This window comes from Xyrauchen texanus, chromosome 35, assembly GCF_025860055.1.
Source record: "Xyrauchen texanus isolate HMW12.3.18 chromosome 35, RBS_HiC_50CHRs, whole genome shotgun sequence".
Lineage (NCBI taxonomy): Eukaryota > Metazoa > Chordata > Actinopteri > Cypriniformes > Catostomidae > Xyrauchen > Xyrauchen texanus.
Genome location: NC_068310.1, coordinates 36,812,491 through 36,833,945, shown reverse-complemented (window position 1 = coordinate 36,833,945; position 21,455 = coordinate 36,812,491). Strand labels below are relative to the sequence as shown.

General features: G+C 39.4%; 1 protein-coding gene across 1 annotated transcript in view; it reads right to left on the bottom strand.

Annotated features, from left to right (window-relative positions):
* The window catches only part of LOC127629214 (phospholipid-transporting ATPase IC-like), a 35,776-nt gene extending 14,515 nt beyond the window's left edge, over positions 1-21,261 (bottom strand). The window contains exons 1-11 of the mRNA XM_052106341.1: positions 21,085-21,261; positions 7,831-8,024; positions 6,985-7,082; positions 5,469-5,582; positions 4,236-4,334; positions 4,072-4,133; positions 3,877-3,949; positions 1,393-1,463; positions 821-903; positions 468-626; positions 281-369 (exon numbers count right to left, since the gene is read on the bottom strand). Of these exons, the coding sequence (XP_051962301.1) occupies positions 281-369; positions 468-626; positions 821-903; positions 1,393-1,463; positions 3,877-3,949; positions 4,072-4,133; positions 4,236-4,334; positions 5,469-5,582; positions 6,985-7,082; positions 7,831-8,008 (1,026 nt within the window). The 5' untranslated portion in view covers positions 8,009-8,024; positions 21,085-21,261. The remainder of the gene's footprint in view (positions 1-280; positions 370-467; positions 627-820; positions 904-1,392; positions 1,464-3,876; positions 3,950-4,071; positions 4,134-4,235; positions 4,335-5,468; positions 5,583-6,984; positions 7,083-7,830; positions 8,025-21,084) is intronic.
* Between the last annotated feature and the right edge of the window lie 194 nt (positions 21,262-21,455).

Sequence of the window (21,455 nt, the reverse complement as noted above, 5' to 3'; positions counted from 1 at the left end):
ACAACGGAGGGCAAGATTTCCAGTGAATAAGGACTAAATTTCCGTCCGTTCCTCACACAAAGCTGTCGTATGACTTCAGAAGACTTGGAATATAGCGTACAAGTCACATGGACTACTTTTACAGTGCTTTTTCTTGCTCCTCATGGAAAATAATGTGTTCCACGGAAGAAAAAGTCAAAACACGAATGTGTAAACGACGACAGAATGTCATTTTTAGGTGAACTTGCCCTTTAAATTACCAATTTGCTGGTAATGTTTGCATGAACATATAGTAACTCACTGAGTAAACCATGTAGTTCATGAGCTTGTCTATATTGGTGCGTTTGAATCTGGTCTTTCCTCCGTTCCTCATGATTTTAGTGTCATTTCCTGCAGAAAGAAACATTACAGCAGCTTTATCGAAACACCAACGGCAACCAATTACCATTGATTGAGTGTGTGTGTGTGTGTGTGTGTTGACCTCTGACCTGCGAATATGACCAGCCCGTGACACACGTCGGTGTTGCGTATTTTGCATCCTCTGAGCAGCATGTTGTCGAGATCGAGTGAGTAACTCTCAGAATCCCAGATCATCGTTCCCATAAACTTATCCAAACGATTGTTGGGCTCCTCACACACAACCATCGCTGAGAGAGACACAAAAACAGACATTATTTTAATATCATAAATGAAAATATTTAATATATTTAACAGGATAAAGAAAGAGACCCCACGTGCTCCATTTTAATTGGCAAATTCCCATGGTAATTTAAACATGCAGTCATTATGACATCACAACTGCCATAAAAATCGTTGCATGTGCGAACGCCCCCGTATTTACCATTAAACCTCGCCATCTGTTCCTCCTCTTGAAGGCGTTTGTCTGTCACTTTCAGACCCATCTTAAACTTCAGATTTGTCTCTCTGGACAAAACAAACAATTGTAAATCATATTCATAAATGTCATGAAATCACTCCACACTAAAACCAACTCCCACTTTCACATGTCCAGCTAAAGGCCACTAATGAGTCTTAAACGACGTGGATCTATTTCACGATCGCCGAATAAGTACACAGACAAAACCAGGAGCTACTGTACGGCCATAGACTACATAAAGAGAATGAACTGAATGAATTAAAGGTACATCAACTCTACAAGCCGAACAAAGAACGCATCACAATTCCTGCTGCTTAATGACTGTTCAAACAACCATTGGATTGGCAAAACAACCATAGTGAAGTGATTTCATGACATCTGAAAATCAAACAAACGTTTATGTACATATTTGCTTTCATGTATGATTTATGGAATGATTTGATTATGACTGTAAAAGGTTTAAAGTGAAAAATCTTCATCCATTAGATTCTATAGGGTGTGTATGTTTAACTTAATGCAGGTGAAGTGTGTCTTACCCGTCGAGTTCTGCCGTCTCTACATAACACAGACTATTGGGGTTTGAACTGGACAACAGCAGAATGTCGGCCTATATGACGTCAAAGCAAATGACAAATTAACTTAAATTAAATGATTGAATGGTGTGTATATATATATATATATATATATATATATATATAAAAATGTACAGATTGGATTGCCCTTATGGAAAGAAATTGGTACTTTAATTCACCAAAGTGGCATTCAGCTTATCACAATGTATAGTCAGGACATTAATAACATGAATAATTACTATTACAATTTGAAAAAACATGTTCAGATCTTCTTAAACAACTTCAAAGAGTTCTCATCAAAAAATCCTCCACGTGCAGTAATGACAGCTTTGCAGATCCTTGTTATTCTAGCGGTCAGTTTGTCCAGATACTCCGGTGACCTTTCACCCCTCACTTCCTGTAGCACTTGACATTTCACCCCACACTTCCTGTTGCACTTGACCTTTCACCCCACACTTCCTGTAGCACTTGACCTTTCACCCCTCACTTCCTGTATCACTTGACCTTTCACCCCACACTTCCTGTAGCACTTGACCTTTCACCCCACACTTCCTGTAGCACTTGACCTTTCACCCCTCACTTCCTGTATCACTTGACCTTTCACCCCACACTTCCTGTTGCACTTGACCTTTCACCCCACACTTCCTGTAGCACTTGACCTTTCACCCCTCACTTCCTGTAGCACTTGACCTTTCACCCCACACTTCCTGTTGCACTTGACCTTTCACCCCACACTTCCTGTAGCACTTGACCTTTCACCCCTCACTTCCTGTATCACTTGACCTTTCACCCCACACTTCCTGTAGCACTTGACCTTTCACCCCACACTTCCTGTAGCACTTGACCTTTCACCCCTCACTTCCTGTATCACTTGACCTTTCACCCCACACTTCCTGTAGCACTTGCCATAGATGTGACTGTCCCGTCGGGCACTTCTCACACACCTTACAGTCTAGCTGATCCCACAAAAGCTCAATGGGGTTTAGATCCGTAACACTCTTTTCCAATTATCTGTTGTTCAATGTCTGTGTTTCTTTGCCCACTCGAACCTTTTCTTTTTGTTTTTCTGTTTCATAAGTGTCTTTCTTTGCAATTCTTCCCATAAGTCCTCCTGAGTCTTCTCTTTACTGTTGTACAGAAACTGGTGTTGAGCGGGTAGAATTCAATGAAGCTGTCAGCGGAGGACATGTGAGGCGTCTATTTCTCAAACTAGAGACTCTGATGTACTTATCCTCTTGTTTAGTTGCACATCTGGTCTTCCACATCTCTTTCTGTTCTTGTTAGAGACAGTTGTGCTTCGTCTTTGAAGACTGTAGTTACAACGGTTTTTTGTTTTTTGGCAATCTCAAACATTGTATCACCTTCATTCCTCAAATCAAAGATTGACTGAACGAGTTTCTAGAGGAAGTTTCTTTTAAATCATTTCTGACCTAATATTGACCTTAAGACATGCCAGTCTATTGCATACTGTGGCAACAAAGACAATGTTAAGCTTCATTTAATGAACCAAATATCTTTCAGCTGTGTTTGATATAATGGCAAGTGATTTTCTAGCATCAAATGATCAATTTATCATGATTACTCAAGGATAAGGTGTTGGTCTGATGCTGCTGTTAGTTACATCAGTAATGTCCCGACTATACTTTGTGATCAGTTGAATGCCACTTTGGTAAATTAAAGTACCAATTTCCTTCAGAAACATCAAAATCTGTCCATTATTCTGAACTTTTGGCCACCTGTGTATATATATACTGTCTGTGTGTGTGTGTGTACATACATACTGTAAATAGTTTATTATAATATATACTTATAGATTATATATATGTATAATACATAATAGATTTCAATATTATACATATAATACAATTTATATAATAAATTAATACTTACATATAAAGTAATAATATAATTACATTTAAATTAATAAATATTACTATTAAATAATAAATTAAAAAAATACAATAATTAAAAACACACTATTATTATTTAATTATTTAATAGTAATATTTATTTATTTAAATTAAAATACATAAAATATAAATATTAACAGAATTTTCATTTTAAAAAACTTTATTATTATTTTATTTAGTTCTTAAAATGAAAATTCTGTTAAGATTTATATTTTATGTATTTTAATTTAAATAAATATATATATAAGTATTTTTAAAAGCTCTACAACAGATCAGACAGAAGTTTCTGAAACCGGGTCTTCCCCAAACGCAATGAGATAAAACAACAATTTCGTTTTTGCCCAAACCAACCCGCGACAAGTGACAATCATTTATTTTATGGCTTAGTTTCTATTTATGCAGCATTGTGCCCATTAGCCCCACCCACTGCAAACTCTCAATGGTCCAAAGTCCTGCCCTTAAACATCAAATATGTTCTGATTGGCTGTGACCCCACAAAAAGGAAGACAAATGTATAAAAATTAAAAAAAACACTTACTGGGATAAAATCGTTTTTCTTCAGTCGCACAACATCACCGACTTGCAAGTGCATCCATCGGGTCTCGACAAATCTGACAACAGAATGAAACTCTGAGAATTAATTGCGTCATCTTCTCATTAACAATCACAAAAACTGTTCTAATGGATTGTACTTGCTAACTGAGATTTGACCTAAAGAACGGTTTCCGTTTACCTCCCGTTGAGCAGCACGTCACACTTCCTGTTGTTGATTTCTTGGTCCATTCTGTGTCGAGCCTTTTAATGAGAGAGAGCGATCATATGACTGTAACCATGACAACTGTCAATCATTACACGTTAATCTACCACAACCGTTACATCACAAACACACTCACTCACCAGGTCATCCACCAGGTCTTTGATGCCAGTGATGCCCAACACCAGCACTAACGGCACTAGGGTGGTGTACCAAGGCAGCGTGGCGATTTGAGGAATGAACTGACGTATTAAAACAAAAAGAGGACAGAGAAGAAAGTTTAGACTACTGTCCTGTACTGTATACTTCCAATGTTGTATTAATCATCCATTAAATAACACACACAAGCAGATTTATCATGGATTTAATCCTCATGTGACGTTGCTAATATTTAAAAACAACACGACATCGAAATTGACCCCAATTACTTTATTAATAAAAATATCTGGTCTTGTTATGAATATTTCACAATATAATGTTTAATCAAAAAATTCAATGTATTTCTCTGCCTTCGCAACAACTTTTCTAGACTCAATCAAGATTTGTTTAAATTATCAGTAAAATTGGCTGAAAATGATCAAAATATCAGTAAAGTTTCACATCTTGTTTTCCAGCAAATGTATGTTTATAAATTTATAGCTGTTATTTTAAATTAGTTAAAATTAAAAATAAATACAAAAATATTAATTATAAAATTGATCTTTAATTTAATTAAAGAGTTAAATTATATTTTTGGTACACTACATTTTTATTATTTATTTTTTTAATTATTATTATTATTATTATTATTATTATTATTTTTAGATTTTGTTAAGATTTACACATATAAATTTCATAACAAAATTCCTTCAATTTGAATTGAGCAATCTATAATCAAATAAAATGTTTACGTTTTATTAATTACATTTTGTAACACATCACACAATTTAATTAGATGGGATTTTGTTTTTAAATATTCTAATTTTAAAAATAGGCTAAAATATTTAAAATAAAATTGGAGTGTAATTTAAATGTATGGATTTTTTTTTAAATACAAAAATAAAAATACAAAAAAATATTATTAAATATACATACATATATACAACACACACACACACACACACACACACACACACACGGAGTTTTAATGACTTCAACCAAAGTGTATGTAAACTTGTATATATATATTTAGGACTCATATACAAAATATGTTGCTTGTAATTTAACGCCATGCCACCTTCCATGGATAGTAAAAATGTAATAAAATGTGTAGTTAAAAAAAAAATAAATTTTTTTGAAATACTGTAAAACTGATTCGGGAGTTTGTTCAAAATCTTTTCAAAAGTGTCAAATAATGTATCATCCAGTGTTTGGAAACAGCCGTGTCTGGGACAAACCTGAAGGATGAGCAGACACAGGAAGTACATGTTAGCCACTCTCTTAAACTGCTCGTACAGATTCAGGGGCAGGAAGGTGATGACGTTGTATTTGTAAGTCTTGATTGCATTTCCCTTAAAACAAAAAGAAATGTAAAAGATTAACAAACTGATATACTGTAATAAATCTCAACTTCATCCAGTAGTCTGTACCCATCATATCTGCATAGTCTGGCTTAGTGGTTAAACATTTGCTTTAATGTCACATTTAAGGCCCTGACAAAGGAAGAGCCCTGTCTGTCTGTCTGTCTGTCTGTCTGTCTGTCTGTCTGTCTAGCTGTCTGTCTATCCGTCTAGCCGTCTGTCTGTCTGTCTAGCCGTCTGTCTATCTATCCATCTGTCTGTTTGTCTGTCCGTCTAGCTGTCTGTCCATCCGTCTGTCTGTCTGTCCTTCTGTCTAGCTGTCTGTCTATCCGTCTGTCTGTCTGTCTAGCTGTCTGTCTATCCGTCTGTCTGTCTGTCTGTCTACCTGTCTGTCTATCCGTATGTCCGTACGTCTGTCTATCCGTCTGTCCGTCTAGCTCTCTATCCGTCTGTCCGTCCGTCCGTCTGTCTATCCATCCGTCCGTCCGTCCGTCCGTCTATCCGTCTGTCTGTCTATCCGTCTGTCCAGCTGTCTATCCGTCCGTCTGTCTGTCCGTCCGTCCGTCCGTCTATCCATCCGTCCAGCTGTCTATCCGTCTGTCTATCCGTCTGTCTGTCTGTCTACCTGTCTGTCTATCCGTATGTCCGTACGTCTGTCTATCCGTCTGTCCGTCCGTCCGTCTGTCTATCCATCCGTCCGTCTAGCTCTCTATCCGTCTGTCCGTCCGTCCGTCTGTCTATCCATCCGTCCGTCCGTCTATCCGTCTGTCTGTCTATCCGTCTGTCCAGCTGTCTATCCGTCCGTCTGTCTGTCCGTCCGTCCGTCCGTCTGTCTGTCCGTCTGTCCATCCGTCCAGCTGTCTATCCGTCTGTCTGTCAGTCTAGGTGGTTTTAAGGTTGTTTGTTACATCATAACAGATAAGAGCTTGATGACGAATTCTGGGTGAAAGGAATGATGTCACTTTTTTTTATTATATTTCCCGTAGTTGCATAATCTCTGTATTTAACAGCTTTTTTTCTGGAGGAGTCTGAAGAAACCAAAAATAATTGGGGTTAAAATAGGGGAGGTTACCCCATGTGACTCTACCCTCCCTAGCAACCGGACCAATTTGGTTGCTTAGGAGACCTGGCTGGAGTCACTCAGCACGCCCTGGATTCAATCTCACAGGGTGATAGTCAGCGTCGAAACTCGCTGAGATACCCAGATCCCCCAGCTGGAGTAACTTGAGTTTAAGTTTCTTCATAAAGTATCAAGCTCCCAATCTTTCACTCACAAGCCCAACCACTATACCAACACTACTCCTGTGCTAGCATGTAGTGAAAAATACAGACGAAAGCAACATGCCGTAGCACAGAATCACAGGCCATTCAGGACTAACTCAGTGTCACTTACAGAGTATTTGCTTTTCTTGATACACAGAAAGACCTTTTTCTGGAACTCTGGTTGTTTGCAGTATTCCCTGTCATTCGCACGGACAGTCCATCCCGCCTCTGGAGGAGGAAAATAAATCAGAATACACACAATCACTAACAGGACTGTTTAATATAGGTCTGATCCTAGATCATACAGATACATGTGTTATCATCATACAGAAAACAAACACTGATCCCAGATCAGATAGTGTGATGGTTTAGTATCATTAATGAACTACTGTATAAGCTATGGTCAGGGATGGATTGCCAACCGGGCCAGTCCCCAGGGGCCCTTGACTACCAGGGGGCCCTTAACTACCAGGGGGGCCCTTGCCTACCAGGGGGGGCCCTTGAATGCCCAGGGGGGGCCCTTGAATGCCCAGGGGGGGCCCTTGACTGCCCAGGGGGGGCCCTTGACTGCCCAGGGGGGCCCTTGACTGCCCAGGGGGGCCCTTGACTACCCAGGGGGGCCCTTGACTACCCAGGGGTCCCCTTGGCTTTAAGGCTGCGCAGTCTAGTTTGGTGATCCCCCTTGCTTAAACACTTTTGGGCATGAAAAACAATTCCCTTCTTTATCCCCTTTGGGGCTCTTTAATAAACTGATCCCAGATCAGACAATGAGATTAACTGCTGAAACTGATCCTAGGTCAGACAGAGTGAATAGTTGCAATCATTAGTTTAAACTGATTGCAGATCACCTTGCAAACCTGATTATAATCTGAACTGGGAACAGATTTGTGATTTGTTTGTTGTTTGTTTTATTATACCCAATAAAATGACCAGCATAACCGCAACAGAATGACACAAGATCAGTGTCGAAACTCACCTCCAGTAGCTGTGGGTCTGATCTGTTCTGCTTCTACTCCTGGTTCCGGTGGAAGCTCTACTGTCGGTTCCGGCTCATCATCTAACTCATCGTCTGTTTCATCATCACTGTACGGCACGACCTCATCGTCTGGCTGTTCCAAGGAGTCCTGGGAGGCCGCTCGATGCCGAGTGCTCATCCTGACAGACTACACGCTGCACAGAGAGAGAGAGTTTAACAAACATGTCTGATGTATGAAGGGTGTCAATTCTGTGGCACTACTGTCTTTGTGTACTAAACTGGGATACGAGAAATCATTTTAAAATGGACTTTTAACATGCAAAAGTCCAGAAACAGCACAGAGATTCAATAAACTACAGATTTGCGTGCAGTGCCCGAGTTTGTCAATAGGTTGCAACCTTTCAAAACAATCATTTGACTTGCTAACATCATGCATACAAGCTCACACACACACACATTTTCCACTACGTACTGCCTAAAAATCCCCAATATTGACGAGCATACTACCACATGATGGAACCGATATCATGTACTATGATATTTACATCATTTAAAAGAATGCCATGCTACGTTTTTGTTAGTTTACATGTGAGTTCACAAATATTGTGTTTATTTAATATTGTTAGGATCAATGACAAACACGGTTGCCCAAAGTACAAAATAAAAGTAATTGAGAAATCTTTAAAAAAATCCAATTTAAGACACGGGTCCATTTTGATTTCATACATACATTTTTTTTTTTTTAGCATTTTCTAAAAAAAAATAGGATTGCACAAACATAACATATGCAGCCGAATCTCTTCAAGTGACGCTACCTTGCCCAATTCTGTGCACCATTCATAAAAAGAAGGAGCGCTCGTTAATTTCCATCCCCTCAAAATGATCTGTCTCCCGATCATGACGCCGGTGAGGACCCACCTCTTTACGTACCCATCGGCTAGATCAATAACCGCCCCATCACCCAACACACAAAGTCTGGGACAGAACTGGAGTGCCCAGGACCTCGCAAACAAGATTCTGGACTCTCAACCAAAAACTCCTGAATCCTCGAACAGGACCAGAAGGTCTTTAAGGTCATTAAATCACCATCCTCCAACTGGCATCGCCAACAGGTGGGTGTGTCTTTTAAACCCAGCCTACGCAATCTAGAGGGGGTACAGAAATATATACAGAAATACTCGAAGCAGCCCGTCTGGCACCAACAATCATCCATGCGATTATCTGCTCAGCCAATCACGTGGCATCGGTGCATAAAATCATGCAGATATGGGTCAGGAGCGTCAGTTAATGTTCACATCAACCATCAGAATGGGGAAACATGTGATCTCAGTGATTTGGACCGTGGCATGATTGTTGGTGCCAGACGGTTTGAGTATTTCTGGGATTTTCACATCAGCTCAGAATGTTCTTCTGAGATTCAGGTTGGCACTGTTTTGGTGGCACGAGGGGGACCTACACAATATTAGGCAGGTGGTTTTAATGTTGTGGCTGATTGGTGTATACAGTATATATATATATATATATGATGATGCAAAGGATGATCCTTCTCTGGTCTTCTGGAAACTAAAGACGTTCAAACTCTGGTTGACCAACCAAGCGTTTCTAGTGACCAAGACATCCTGAAATGTCAGACATCTTCAGTTAATGTTTGATAAGAAACTAATCTGGGAAAATAATTTCTGTGGGAAAGAATCCCTCTGTAAATATTCAATAATTCATGAACTGTCCTCATTTCACATGAACGAGTCACGCCTGAGGTATCGTTTTGTTTTATAGAAAACCTTGACCCATTTACTGGCAACAAAGCATCCCACACCTTTTCCTTATTTATTATTAAATCCAAACTGGCAGGAAGGGCCAAGAATATGCTTTGGGAATGTACATTGAGCTACGCAAGTAACCCCAAAATCTGAGATGATGTCACACCATTAAACAGAACTATATTCTTAAAGCTAAAGTGTGTCAATTTCTGCTCCACATGCACCATCGGACGGTATCGCAAAAATAAATCAAACAGATTCCAGTGAACTCCCCCGGACTGCCGTTGGACGTCCAAACAGATTATCCCGCCCCCAAACTCCCACGATTGGTCAAGCCAATGTTGCTCAAACAAACAGGAATTTTTGATAGCGTGACACAGCAGCAATGCTACACTTTTAGGTGAAACCGACCTAGAATGTGCTCACAGCTCTGATCCCAGTATCATTTCAACAAGCACGAGCAACAATAAGTGACGAATAGCCGCCTGCAACGCTGCAATAAAACACAGCACCAGGATGTCACCGCATACGTGTGTGAAGAGCGTAACAGTGTACACACCCAGAAAGAGAAAGAAATACAGCATGCAAAGCACACACCCGTATTTATCCAAGAGTTGCTTTGCGTGTGTGATGCAATGCCACAGGTGACACTTTTAGCTATGAAAAGCAGAGGTTTAAGAGAAGCAAACCTCTCCTGAGATCCTCTTGATTTTTCATTGAGGTTTCCTGGATAAGTCACGTATATGAATTGCATTAATACGGCATTTACCTGCCAAAGCACGTTTTATTCCAGACTTATTTGGTCAAGGAGGTTAAAATGCTTTATGCAAAACACAATGTCTTATTTCTATCTTTTGAGGTTGAAGTATGGCCTGACCGCATTCTTGACCATTTGGGAGGCTCGTTTATGGTCTCCTGCTAGATGATGTGTACAACCTTTCAAACTCTTCATATATAATCTCCTGTAGCTCTTTAAATGTTCAAGTATGCATACCGTAGCACATACCTTTAGTCTGATATTACCTTATGAGCATGTTATTTGAGATATCATCCATTTAAACACAGCCTTCAGCAAAATGCTTGACTGCTTATCTCATCCCGGTGCCAAAAAAGGTGCTTTTGTCCAAGAACAACAGCTGAAGTAAATGAGTTAAGTGTGGTTAAATAGCTACTTAAAATAACACACACAGCCTTATGATGCATACCAACATTTCTACATCAAGTGACGCTGGAATTTTAATAAAGGGATAAGTGAATGGTGGGCAGAACTTTGAAGCTCCAAAAACCACATAAAAGGCAGCATATAAGTAATCCATGCAACACCAGTGTTTTAATCCATGTCTTCAGAAATGATATGATAGGTCTGGTGGAGAAACGGATTTAAAAAATGAAGTCATTTTTTACTATAAATCTCCACTGTCACTTTCACATCTGGAAGTGAAAGGTTAAGAGGAGATTTAGAGCAAAAAAAGGCTTAAATATCGTTCCGTTTCTCATCCACACCATTTATATTTATGCATTTGGCAGACGCTTTTATCCAAAGTGACTTACAGAGCACTTATTACAGGGACAATCCCCCCGGAGCAATCTGGAGTTAAGTGCCTTGCTCAAGGACACAATGGTGGTGGCTGTGGGGATCAAACCAGCAACCTTCTGATTACCAGTTATGTGCTTTAGCCCACTACACCACCACCATCACCACTCTAAAACATGGATTAAAACACTGGATTACTTCTATGTTTCCTTTTTAGTGATGTTTGGAGCTACAAAGGTCTGATTACCATAAACTTGCATTGTAAGGACCTACAGAGCAGAAATATTCTTCAAAAAATCTTAGTTTTCTGCTAAAAAGAGATGGGATGAGTGAGTAAATGCTGAGAATTTCCAACCCTTCAAAGCTAGCTTTTATGTATCCTAAATCCTCACAAATAACACTTTTTTAATGATTTACAACGTGATTGGAAATTACCTACAAAAAAAAAAAAAAAAGTTTCGTGATTTTCTTTGCTAACTTCACACATCACATATCTTGTATTTTACGTCATGTATGCTCTTCAATTACACTAACTTTCGGAGAAAAAACTAATTTGTTAGGCAAAACTGTTTTTTTGGGGGTGAAAATTATGCCACCACTGCGGGACAGTCATAATAGCTGAGAAAACAAAAGATTTAAATCCTTTAAATAGTTCACTTTTGGTTTAGATCGTAATTGTTTTAAACATGTAATCCTCATTTAATGAATGCATTTCTAAGTTTAAGTTTCAATGCCAAAACCTTTCCAAGATATTCTCATTACAACTGAAATAAAACTTTTATTTAACAGGCCTTCATCATTTATTTCCGATACTTTTCAAAATCCTTTTATGTCCTTTAGTCCCAGACTTTCACTATTAAACTAATAATATAAAATCCTTCATAATGTTCAAAATTCTGACAAAGAGTGAAATAAACAAACCCTTTCGGTATCTATGGTATGAACATTATTTTGCAACTTTTCAAACATTATGACGGTCTGAAAACGGTGTCGTCGTTTCCACCCGCACATGGGGGAAATACAAAAATACAGTGAACCACAAAGTGATAGTCGTTGGCTAATCTCACTCCACAACTCTTCCTTCTTCCTGCAAAGTCATTCCCCAACAATCTGCCTCAACGAACATGAATGGACGTGCATTTCCCTCCTGTATGAGTGTACATCATTACACACTTTATACTGCCGAGAACAAAGATTCACATTATAGAGTCTAAAAGACCTTCTGTAGGTGTGCAGTTACATGGAGGCATGACCAGGCGTTTCTACAGGGGAAACGGGTTTGAGAGTCTCGCCCTGGGCCGTGCTATGGTAACTCCCTGACATGGGGGATGGGCTTTAGAAAAAAGAAATGGAGAAAACACAGGGATCCCTTTGAGAGCGGGTTCAACCTGCTGCTGTGAAACCGAAGAAGAGGGATGAGAATAAATCAGCATCCCTGAAAATCTCACCAGCACTTGCATGGCTTAGGAACCTACATATGGCCTCGCTAGGTTATAAGAGCTTGACATGAGGGTGCAGGAGAAGTTTAATGCTATTTAATAAATGCATAAAGATGTTTAGAGTTAAGCTAAAACATTGACCCTATTTACTTTTTAAAGACCCCATAAAATGGCTCGAGGAGCACCGTTTTGGCTATTATTATTATCATCATTATTATTATTGCTAAACCTAGAAACTACGATCCACGCTATTATTGCATCACGGCTGGATCGCTGTCTGCCTCATTCTGCTATATCTCGTCTGCAGACTGTTTAAAATTCGATTAAAAAGAGGGATCACATTTCCCGTATTAGCTTCTCTACACACGGCTTCCCGTTAAGTTCAGAATTTATTTAAAATCGCTGTCTTTGTGTATATGGCGCCTTGCATGTAAATACATTATTAGTGACCTTCTGCACTCTTATGGTGCGTTCATACACAACGCAAAGCGAGCGTTTCGCGCGGCGCGATTACATCCCAAGTCAATGCAAAGATGCAAATAGACACGAATGTCTGTCTGGCGGTGCGAATAAAGCAAATGGCATGACTTGAATTTGCGAAATCGCTTCATTCACTTAAGTTGAAATCTTTCAACTCGAGCGATAAATCCGCATGACGCGTTGTCCCGAAAGCCTATCAGCATCAAGATTGTCCGGATGTCACTGACGTTCCGACGTAGTAGCAGAAGAAATCTGGAAAAATGGATGAATAAATGGTTATAGCGGTGTGTGGGCACCCGGAATTGTGTGACACAATGTCATACATGTACAGAGACCGGACGAATAAAGACGTCGCTTGGAGGAAAGTGAGCGAGGAAGTTGGACTATCCGGTACGTTCTGAAAATATGCGCGTCTACTTGATTCCAGCTATTGGTTGAACTTTACTATGAACCAAGTCGTAGAAGCCCCTCCTCCTGTCCTTTTCCGGAAGAGAAGGGGGAATACTCGCTCTGTTATCAGTCCTCCGTTCGCGCTGCAAGTCAAAGGGGGATCGGGCCTTTTCGGTTGTTGCTCCAAAACTCTGGAATAGCCTGTCCTTTCGCGTAAAGTCTGCACCATGTTTTCCTCTCTCTCCCCTTTTTTCATAATGCGCTCTAAGTCCTCGTGGTGGCGTAGTGACTCGCCTAAATCCGGAACCTGAAATCTCAGTTGCCTCCGTGTCGGAGACCGTCAATCCGCGCATCTTATCACGTGGCTTCTTGAGCACATTACCGCGGACACGTAGCATGTGTGGAGGCTTCACACTATTCTCCGCGGCATCCACGCACAACTCACCACACGCCCCACCGAGAGCGAGAACCACATAGCGTAATGTGACTCTACCCTCCCTAGCAACCGGGCCAATTTGGTTGCTTAGTAGACCTGGCTGGAGTCACTCAACAAAGGGTCATCGAGCCTTTTCGGTTGTTGCTCCAAAACAACCATCAAAGCATCATCTTTTTTTGTTAATTCTCCCAAATTTCTGCCCAATTCCCTAGTCCTCATGGTGGAGTAGTGACACGCCGCAATCCGGGGACGAAGGTTTGACTTGACGAATGCATGAGTCATCAATATGTTTGGTCCATCTTCCGTAAGACAAACACTGTACATTTTAAATGCATGCATCTGCTTAAAAGTGCACATGAGCATCTTCAAAAGCAAATAGACAAACACTAAAAGCCACAAAACTCCAATTATGATTTCAAAGGGTCTTTTAATATGTTCCTGGTCTTATAGTGTATGATTCATCAATGCATATTAATCATTTTCATTGTCTTTGACCAAAATGTAATCACTTTGAAACGTCTAATGCAAGCTACACCTCTAAAAACAAGCTTAGAACTTTGTTACTTAATTATCGCTGGTATATCGTTATATTATATTTACATATTTACATTTATGCATTTGGCAGACGCTTTTATCCAAAGTGCACTTATTACAGGGACAATCCCACGGAGCAACCTGGAGTTAAGTGCCTTGCTCAAGGACACATTGGGGATCGAACCAGCAACCTTCTGATTACCAGTTATGTGCTTTAGCCCACTACACCACCACCACTCCATATATTATAATGGAAGCTTTCTAGTTTCTAGACTCCATTACTGATAGGCTTACGTACTCAACGGACATGTCTGCGATTGTTTACAATGCTCAACCACTAACTATAATTGATGCTTTTAACCATTAGTTCATTGCAGCAGCCGTATTTGTAAACTCGGTTATTCGGTTGAGGCTTATGCAATTAAAGTCGACATCATAAACTACTTTTTTATTAAAAGTTGACAGTCACATGCTACAGGCTACTCAATCAAAAACTACTTTAAAATGCATTTTGATCATTTTTTTATAATTAGCATGCATAGAATTTCTAAGCCATAATAATCAGGTTGCAACAAGGAAAATTTGTACTTTCAAAAATGTATTTCGTCATACCACAAGAACAACAAAACAAAAATGATGCACCTAAAATATACACTTTAAAATGTTGTTTTTACCTAAAAGCTTAATTATATTTAATTAAGAAAAATATCTACTTTCTTAAAATAACTTGTTGACCTTTTCTTTTACAAAAAGCAAAAATGGAGGTTCCAGTGAGACACTTACAATGGAAGTGAATGGGGGCCAATTATTGGAGGGTTTAAAAGACAGAAATTTGAAGATTATGATTTTATAAAAGTGCTTATATTAATTCTTCTGTTAAAACTTGTGTATTATTTAAGCTGTACAGAAGTTTAAATGATCGCTTTTAAGGAAATTGTAAGGTTTTAGGGTTAACTGCGTTACGTTGCCATGGAAACGAAGTTGTTAAAGTGGCTATAACTTTTCACAGAAGAGGTTAGTAAGTGATTTTATCACACTAAAATCATGTTAACATGCATATAGCTTAGATCTTGTGGCTATAATTTTGAAACGGTGAGTATTTTTGGGCAACTGTGGCTCAGGTGGTAGAGCGGGTCGGCTGCTAATCGCAGGGTTGGTGGTTCGAATCCCAGCCCACATGACTCCACATGCCGAAGTGTCCTTGGGCACAACACTGTACCCCAAGTTGCTCCCAATGGCAGGCTAGTGCCTTACATAGCAGCTCTGCCGTCATTGGTGTAGCGCTAAGGTTAAAAAAGGCGCTATATAAGTGCAGACCATTTTAATGTTTACAGATTGACCCCTTTTACATCCATTGTAAGTGCCTCATTGTAACACACATTTGTTTTTTGTTTTTTTTAAGGAAACAATCAACATTATGCCACAAATGCTGCTGATTGAACTTGACCTGTATTGAACCCAGAATATTAATTTAAGATTTCTGAAAGGTGGTTGACACATAACATGTCCATATGTTATGCATGAACAACCCATGTAAAACACTCCGAAAAAACTTGCAAAAGAGCGTGCACCACACCACATAATCCTGAGGAGAGTGACTCAGGGATAGCTACTTAACCCAAGATGCCTTGTGCAAATCAGATTTTTGCCAATTCAAATTCTCACCCATTTGCTTCACAAGTCTGGAAATTCAAATCATGAACCTTCGTTTCTGGTGAGCGATTTGCTTGTGTTGCAGGGAGGGAAGATTTTACTAGCTCAACCTGAACTGCAACACATTAGTAAGACTGAACACAGCCTCTCCAAACCCATTCATAACCAACTACATTATATAATCCTACAATATTCACCAGATTCAAACCAACGACCTGTCCCGAGATCACCTCTGCAGATCTACAAATAAACCTCTAAGAGACATGAAAACTCATATGCAGGTGCAACTGATATTTGTCTACAATATTAAGATAATACATACAGTGAATCCACAACATTTGTACACATCTAACACACAAAATAAGGAATGATCTAGAGTCAGCTTCATTTTGATTTCCTCATCTAAAGTGATGAGAGCTGGTTATTATAAGGGGGTCTTTGTAGTCAAACTTATTTCGGATCAATCCATCAAAGGCTACATTTTTCAAATGAAAAGGAGTCATTTTAATCATTGCTTTATCGCTTTTACTTTGGTTGCCATGGGACACCAAGAAGTGTTCAGGAGGGGTGCAAATCGCCAGTTTCATCGCGATACGATCTGATATCGATTCTCTGCAGCGATACGATGTTTGCCGAACTCTGCCACGATACTTTCCATTCGATTGAGGGGCCTACGATCGATATTACGATATTATGTGCCTATTTTACATAATCAATCAATTACATTTATTATGTCAAAAATGCAACCAAATTATAATTGTAATATTTTATTGAGCTCTCTAAAAAGTGCAAATCCAGTATTTACATTGAGACATCCAAAACAGAAATATAAATAATATAAAAACTCATAATCATACAATCACATAGAAGTGATCATCAATCATTTGATGATACTGTTGTATCGATGACATCACAATGTTGGTTAATTGATTGATACATCACATTACTGTGACTGTACTTTCTTGTTACATTTTTTCTATTGTTGAGAATTGGTTAGGTTTAGGCACAGGGGTGGGGGTAAGATGTTTAAAATGATCTATGTTATAGTGTAATGTAGCTAAAATGATTGTGACTAAATGTACCTGCCTGTTACATGCTATATTTTATATAGATGATATACATTTTCTCCCCAATTTGGAACGCCCAATTCCCAATGCGCTCGAAGTCCTCGTGGTGGTGTAGTGAGTCGCCTCAATCCGGGTGGAGGAGAACGAGTCTCAGTTGCCTCTGTGTCGGAGACCGACAGTCCGCGCATCTTATCATGTGGCTTGTTGGGTGCGTTACCGTGGAGACGTAGTGCATGTGTAGGCATCACGCAACTCCGCGGCATACACGCACAATTCAACACACCCCACCGAGAGCGAGAACCACATTATAGCGACCGTGAGGAGGTTACCCCATGTGACTATACCCTCCCTAGCAACCGGGCCAATTTGGTTGTTAAGGAGACCTGGCTGGAGTCCCATGATATTCATGGGATTCCCTCCTCTAGAGATACAGTAACCGTGATCACGGCAATCAGGTACTCTTTCAGTCACGGCATCACAGAGCATGTTGGGTACTTTTAAACCCCCAACACAGCATTTAACTGAATGAGGCTTGATATCGTGTTCCCAACCTTAAAGACGTCCTATTTCTCCACCTAAAGTTTCACCAACCTTACAAAAAATACCGGTACAGTGATGGTATCAGACGGCATTTATCAGATGGTACACTAAGGTACTGTTTGATTACCATCATAGGGTCGGTATTGACATTCAGGCTGGGTAATAAGTTCTCTTGCTTCACGGTCCGACCAGGGAAGTGGGTGCTTGGTCGTTTTGCCATTTGACCGATGGTGGGGTCAGAAGGAAAATCTGGGGGGGGGGGGCAATGCCTCCCTAGCCCTCCTTTAGACCTAGCCATGATTCTCATGGTTTTCCTCGGTATTTCAAAGGATACCGTCGTATTACCATCATGGACGTGTCCCTATAGCTCATAGTATATATATATATATATATATACACACTTTTTTGAAAGGGGAACTATGCTTATCAACACTTCGCCAAAGTTGTGATAGACGGATATATATAAGCCAGGACGATATAAATTGGGCGATATTTTGAATTGTACGATAACCGTAATTGCACAGGAAGATATTTTGCCACGTTTGCCAATGAATTGCCAAATGTAAGCAATTAATGACTGAACTAATTTGAGATTACCCGTTTAGCTAAATCGAGATTAATGATAAATCCTGTAAATCAAAGATTGTTAGTGGTTAGTTCATAATGCCTAATGTATAACTAATGTTAACAAATAGGATCTTATTGCAAAGTGTTACATTTACATTGAAATTAAGCAATATTGTGTACATTTTAATTGCTATGATTAAACTGTATAATCCATATCGGCATTATAAAGGCCACCCCGGTCTCTAGATATCAACATTGGCACCAGCCATTCAAAAATCCCTCAACGAAAGGTCAGGTTTGCCAAGCGAATGGTGACCGAGACAAGCATTTCGCCTAACATCTCATTTAGTGTTCCATGAAAGGGTCACTTCTCACGATCTGAAGGCTACAGCATTCTGGGTAACCGTAGCCTCCATTGGAAAGACTAGAGGAAATACTGTAACATCATAAAAGCACTTTTTATGTTAAAAGTTGTGTATTATTTGAGCCATAAATCAGCATTTTATGGTTTTCACTTCATACAAAAAAGGTTAGCAAGACTAAAATCATGTTAGCATGCATATAGTTTACATCTTGTGGTTATACTTTTGAAACGGGGAGTATTTTAACGTTTACGGATTGGCCCAACTTCCATTATGAATGCCTCACTGTAACCTTGATTCTTGGTTTGCCACATTATGCCACAAATACTGTCATTTAAGCCGAACATGACTTGAACCCGGAATTTTGCTTTAAAGTTTAAGGTGATATCTTCCTATACAGTACTGACACCTGTCCATCAAACTCGATGTCAAGACATGAAACTTGACGTAAAGGATATAATAGAATACATTATATACTGTACATTCAATTTAAATTCTTATGATGTCACTTCAGATCAGTGTATTGGTTATTTAAAGCGACAGTACACAGATTTCTGACGAATCAGAAAAGGTTCTATGTGGAGTTTTAAGAGGTTCTGCTATGACATAACCCTAAATACCTGGGGTCTAACAGGAACCATTGTTCTTAAATGGACCAGTAGGTGTCCATGTATTTGGTGCTTTCAAGGACCCAGATGGGCTTCACATATTTAGTGTAAACGGATAATTAGCCAACCCAACAATGCGACCAATGGCAACTTATTTTAATGGGTACATATCCACAAACTGCAATACTCTAAAAAAATTTAAGATTAAAAAAAGAGAATGGATATTTTGACCATAAATGGACCAATTTCTGTAATTTTTTCCTAGCACAATTGGCTGCCGCGTCTTTGGACGGTTGAAAATAATGGATAAAAATGACGAAAATGGGTATTGTCGCTATATCAGATATCAGAATGAGCTTTAGCGGTCCGAACTGATAACCGATTTCGTAGTTGCACCAAACCAGACAGTTATTAAAGTGCAGAGGACCGCCTCAATGCCTGCTGAGTAGAATTGGGCAGCTGGCGAAGGAAGTACAACCTCTGCTGGGCCTTTTTTCACAATGGTGTCAATGTGGGTCTCCTACTTCAGGTCCTGTGAGATGGCAGTGCCCAGGAACCTGAAGGACTCCACTGCTGCCACAGTGCCACTCAGAATGGTGAGCGGGGTCAATATTGGGGTGTTCCTCACTATCTACCGCACTGTTTTAGGCGTGTTTACGGTCAATAAAATGACATTAGCGTGGCAAGAATGAAAAAACAAATTAAATACAGTTCCGAGGTAGAGAAATGTTATTCTGGGCTATCTACGCCTGTGAGTGTTTCCCTAAGTTACTACAAAAAAAAAATGCATGGCAATAAATTCATGCATTTATTTGGAAATAATCATTTAATTTTAGTCGTATGAGGGGAAAAAAAAAGAGGCAAGAGTTTAAAGATTTGAGAGCATATTTTAACATCCAAAATAATTTCTTCCACAGTACCTTCATTATGACATCACAAGCTGCTTTTGGTGCAATGAATCGGTTAAAATTAATTACATGCAATGCATAATCAACTCACTTATATGATATTTGCCATTGACATAATTTTATCTTAAAAAATAACGTGGATGGAGTTTAGCGTTTTAGGAGTTTTGAGAACATTTTAACATACACAGCTATTTAATTCAACATATTATGTCATCTTGATATGGTTTTGATGAACAGGTTAGAAGTTAATGAAATAGCAATCAATTCAAATATATGACATTTGTTACAAATATCTTATTAGACAGGGGAAATTAATTAATTGGTTGTTGCCGCTGCGCGATGCCCGTCAACTGAACGCACGTCTCGTCGTAGTAAATGGCGTCCTTATAATGAGAGCGATCTAGTTTTGTTCTTTGAGCGGCTGTTGTTTTGAAAGCTACATGCTGACATTATTCAGCCCAACAGTCTCCGATATTAGCGGTTTGTGGTTCGAGTTTGGTGGACTTAGGGCATAAGACAATGAATGGGTGGCACCGGCCCACCCAGGCCCACCTCTTGCAACGCCAATGCCCACACCTTTATACCAAAAAATCCACTACTTAAATGTTAAAATCCCTGATAATCCTTTCTAACTTTCCAAGAGCTATATAGCAACTCCAGAACACTATACAGAAGAACAAAAAATGTGGTTCTTGATAATAAGAGTATTATTTTCTGAACCCAAGATCCATTGAAGGACTTGATTCAAAGAGTTTAGACACATTCTCTAAAGATGAGCTGGTAGATCGTAAATAATCACACATATGTGATAGTCCAAAAATTGATCTGATGATGTTGTGCATGTAGAGATGATGAGAGTCACAACCAAACAAGCATGTAATAGAGGAACTCAGGTGTGCGACACACCTTATAGTTTACAAGAACACAAACCCTTCAAAAACTACTTTTAAAGAAAATAATAAAAATCATGACTTACCGATATCAAAGCGACTTCTGTGAATCCTCAGGAGGTGTTTTAGATAGATTTATTGCTGCATGATCGTTCCGTGCCAGTGTTGAAGGGTTGTTGTGTGTGTGTTGCTTGCCTAAATCAAACTGGAAAAACTGGTCGGACGAGGAGACACTTTATTCCTTCAAACCCATTATACACACACACACACATAAACACACACTAAAGGGTTTCTTTTCTTGAACGGACACACTTCAAGACATCAACTCTTTCCTCAGAGATCACGTGACCTCACAGGTAAGAAAGGTGTGAATCATTTCACAGTCAAATGTGAGGCAAAATTCGGCTTTTGGAATAGTTTCCTGGTTTATGTGTCCTAGTATTGATATAGAGTGGAT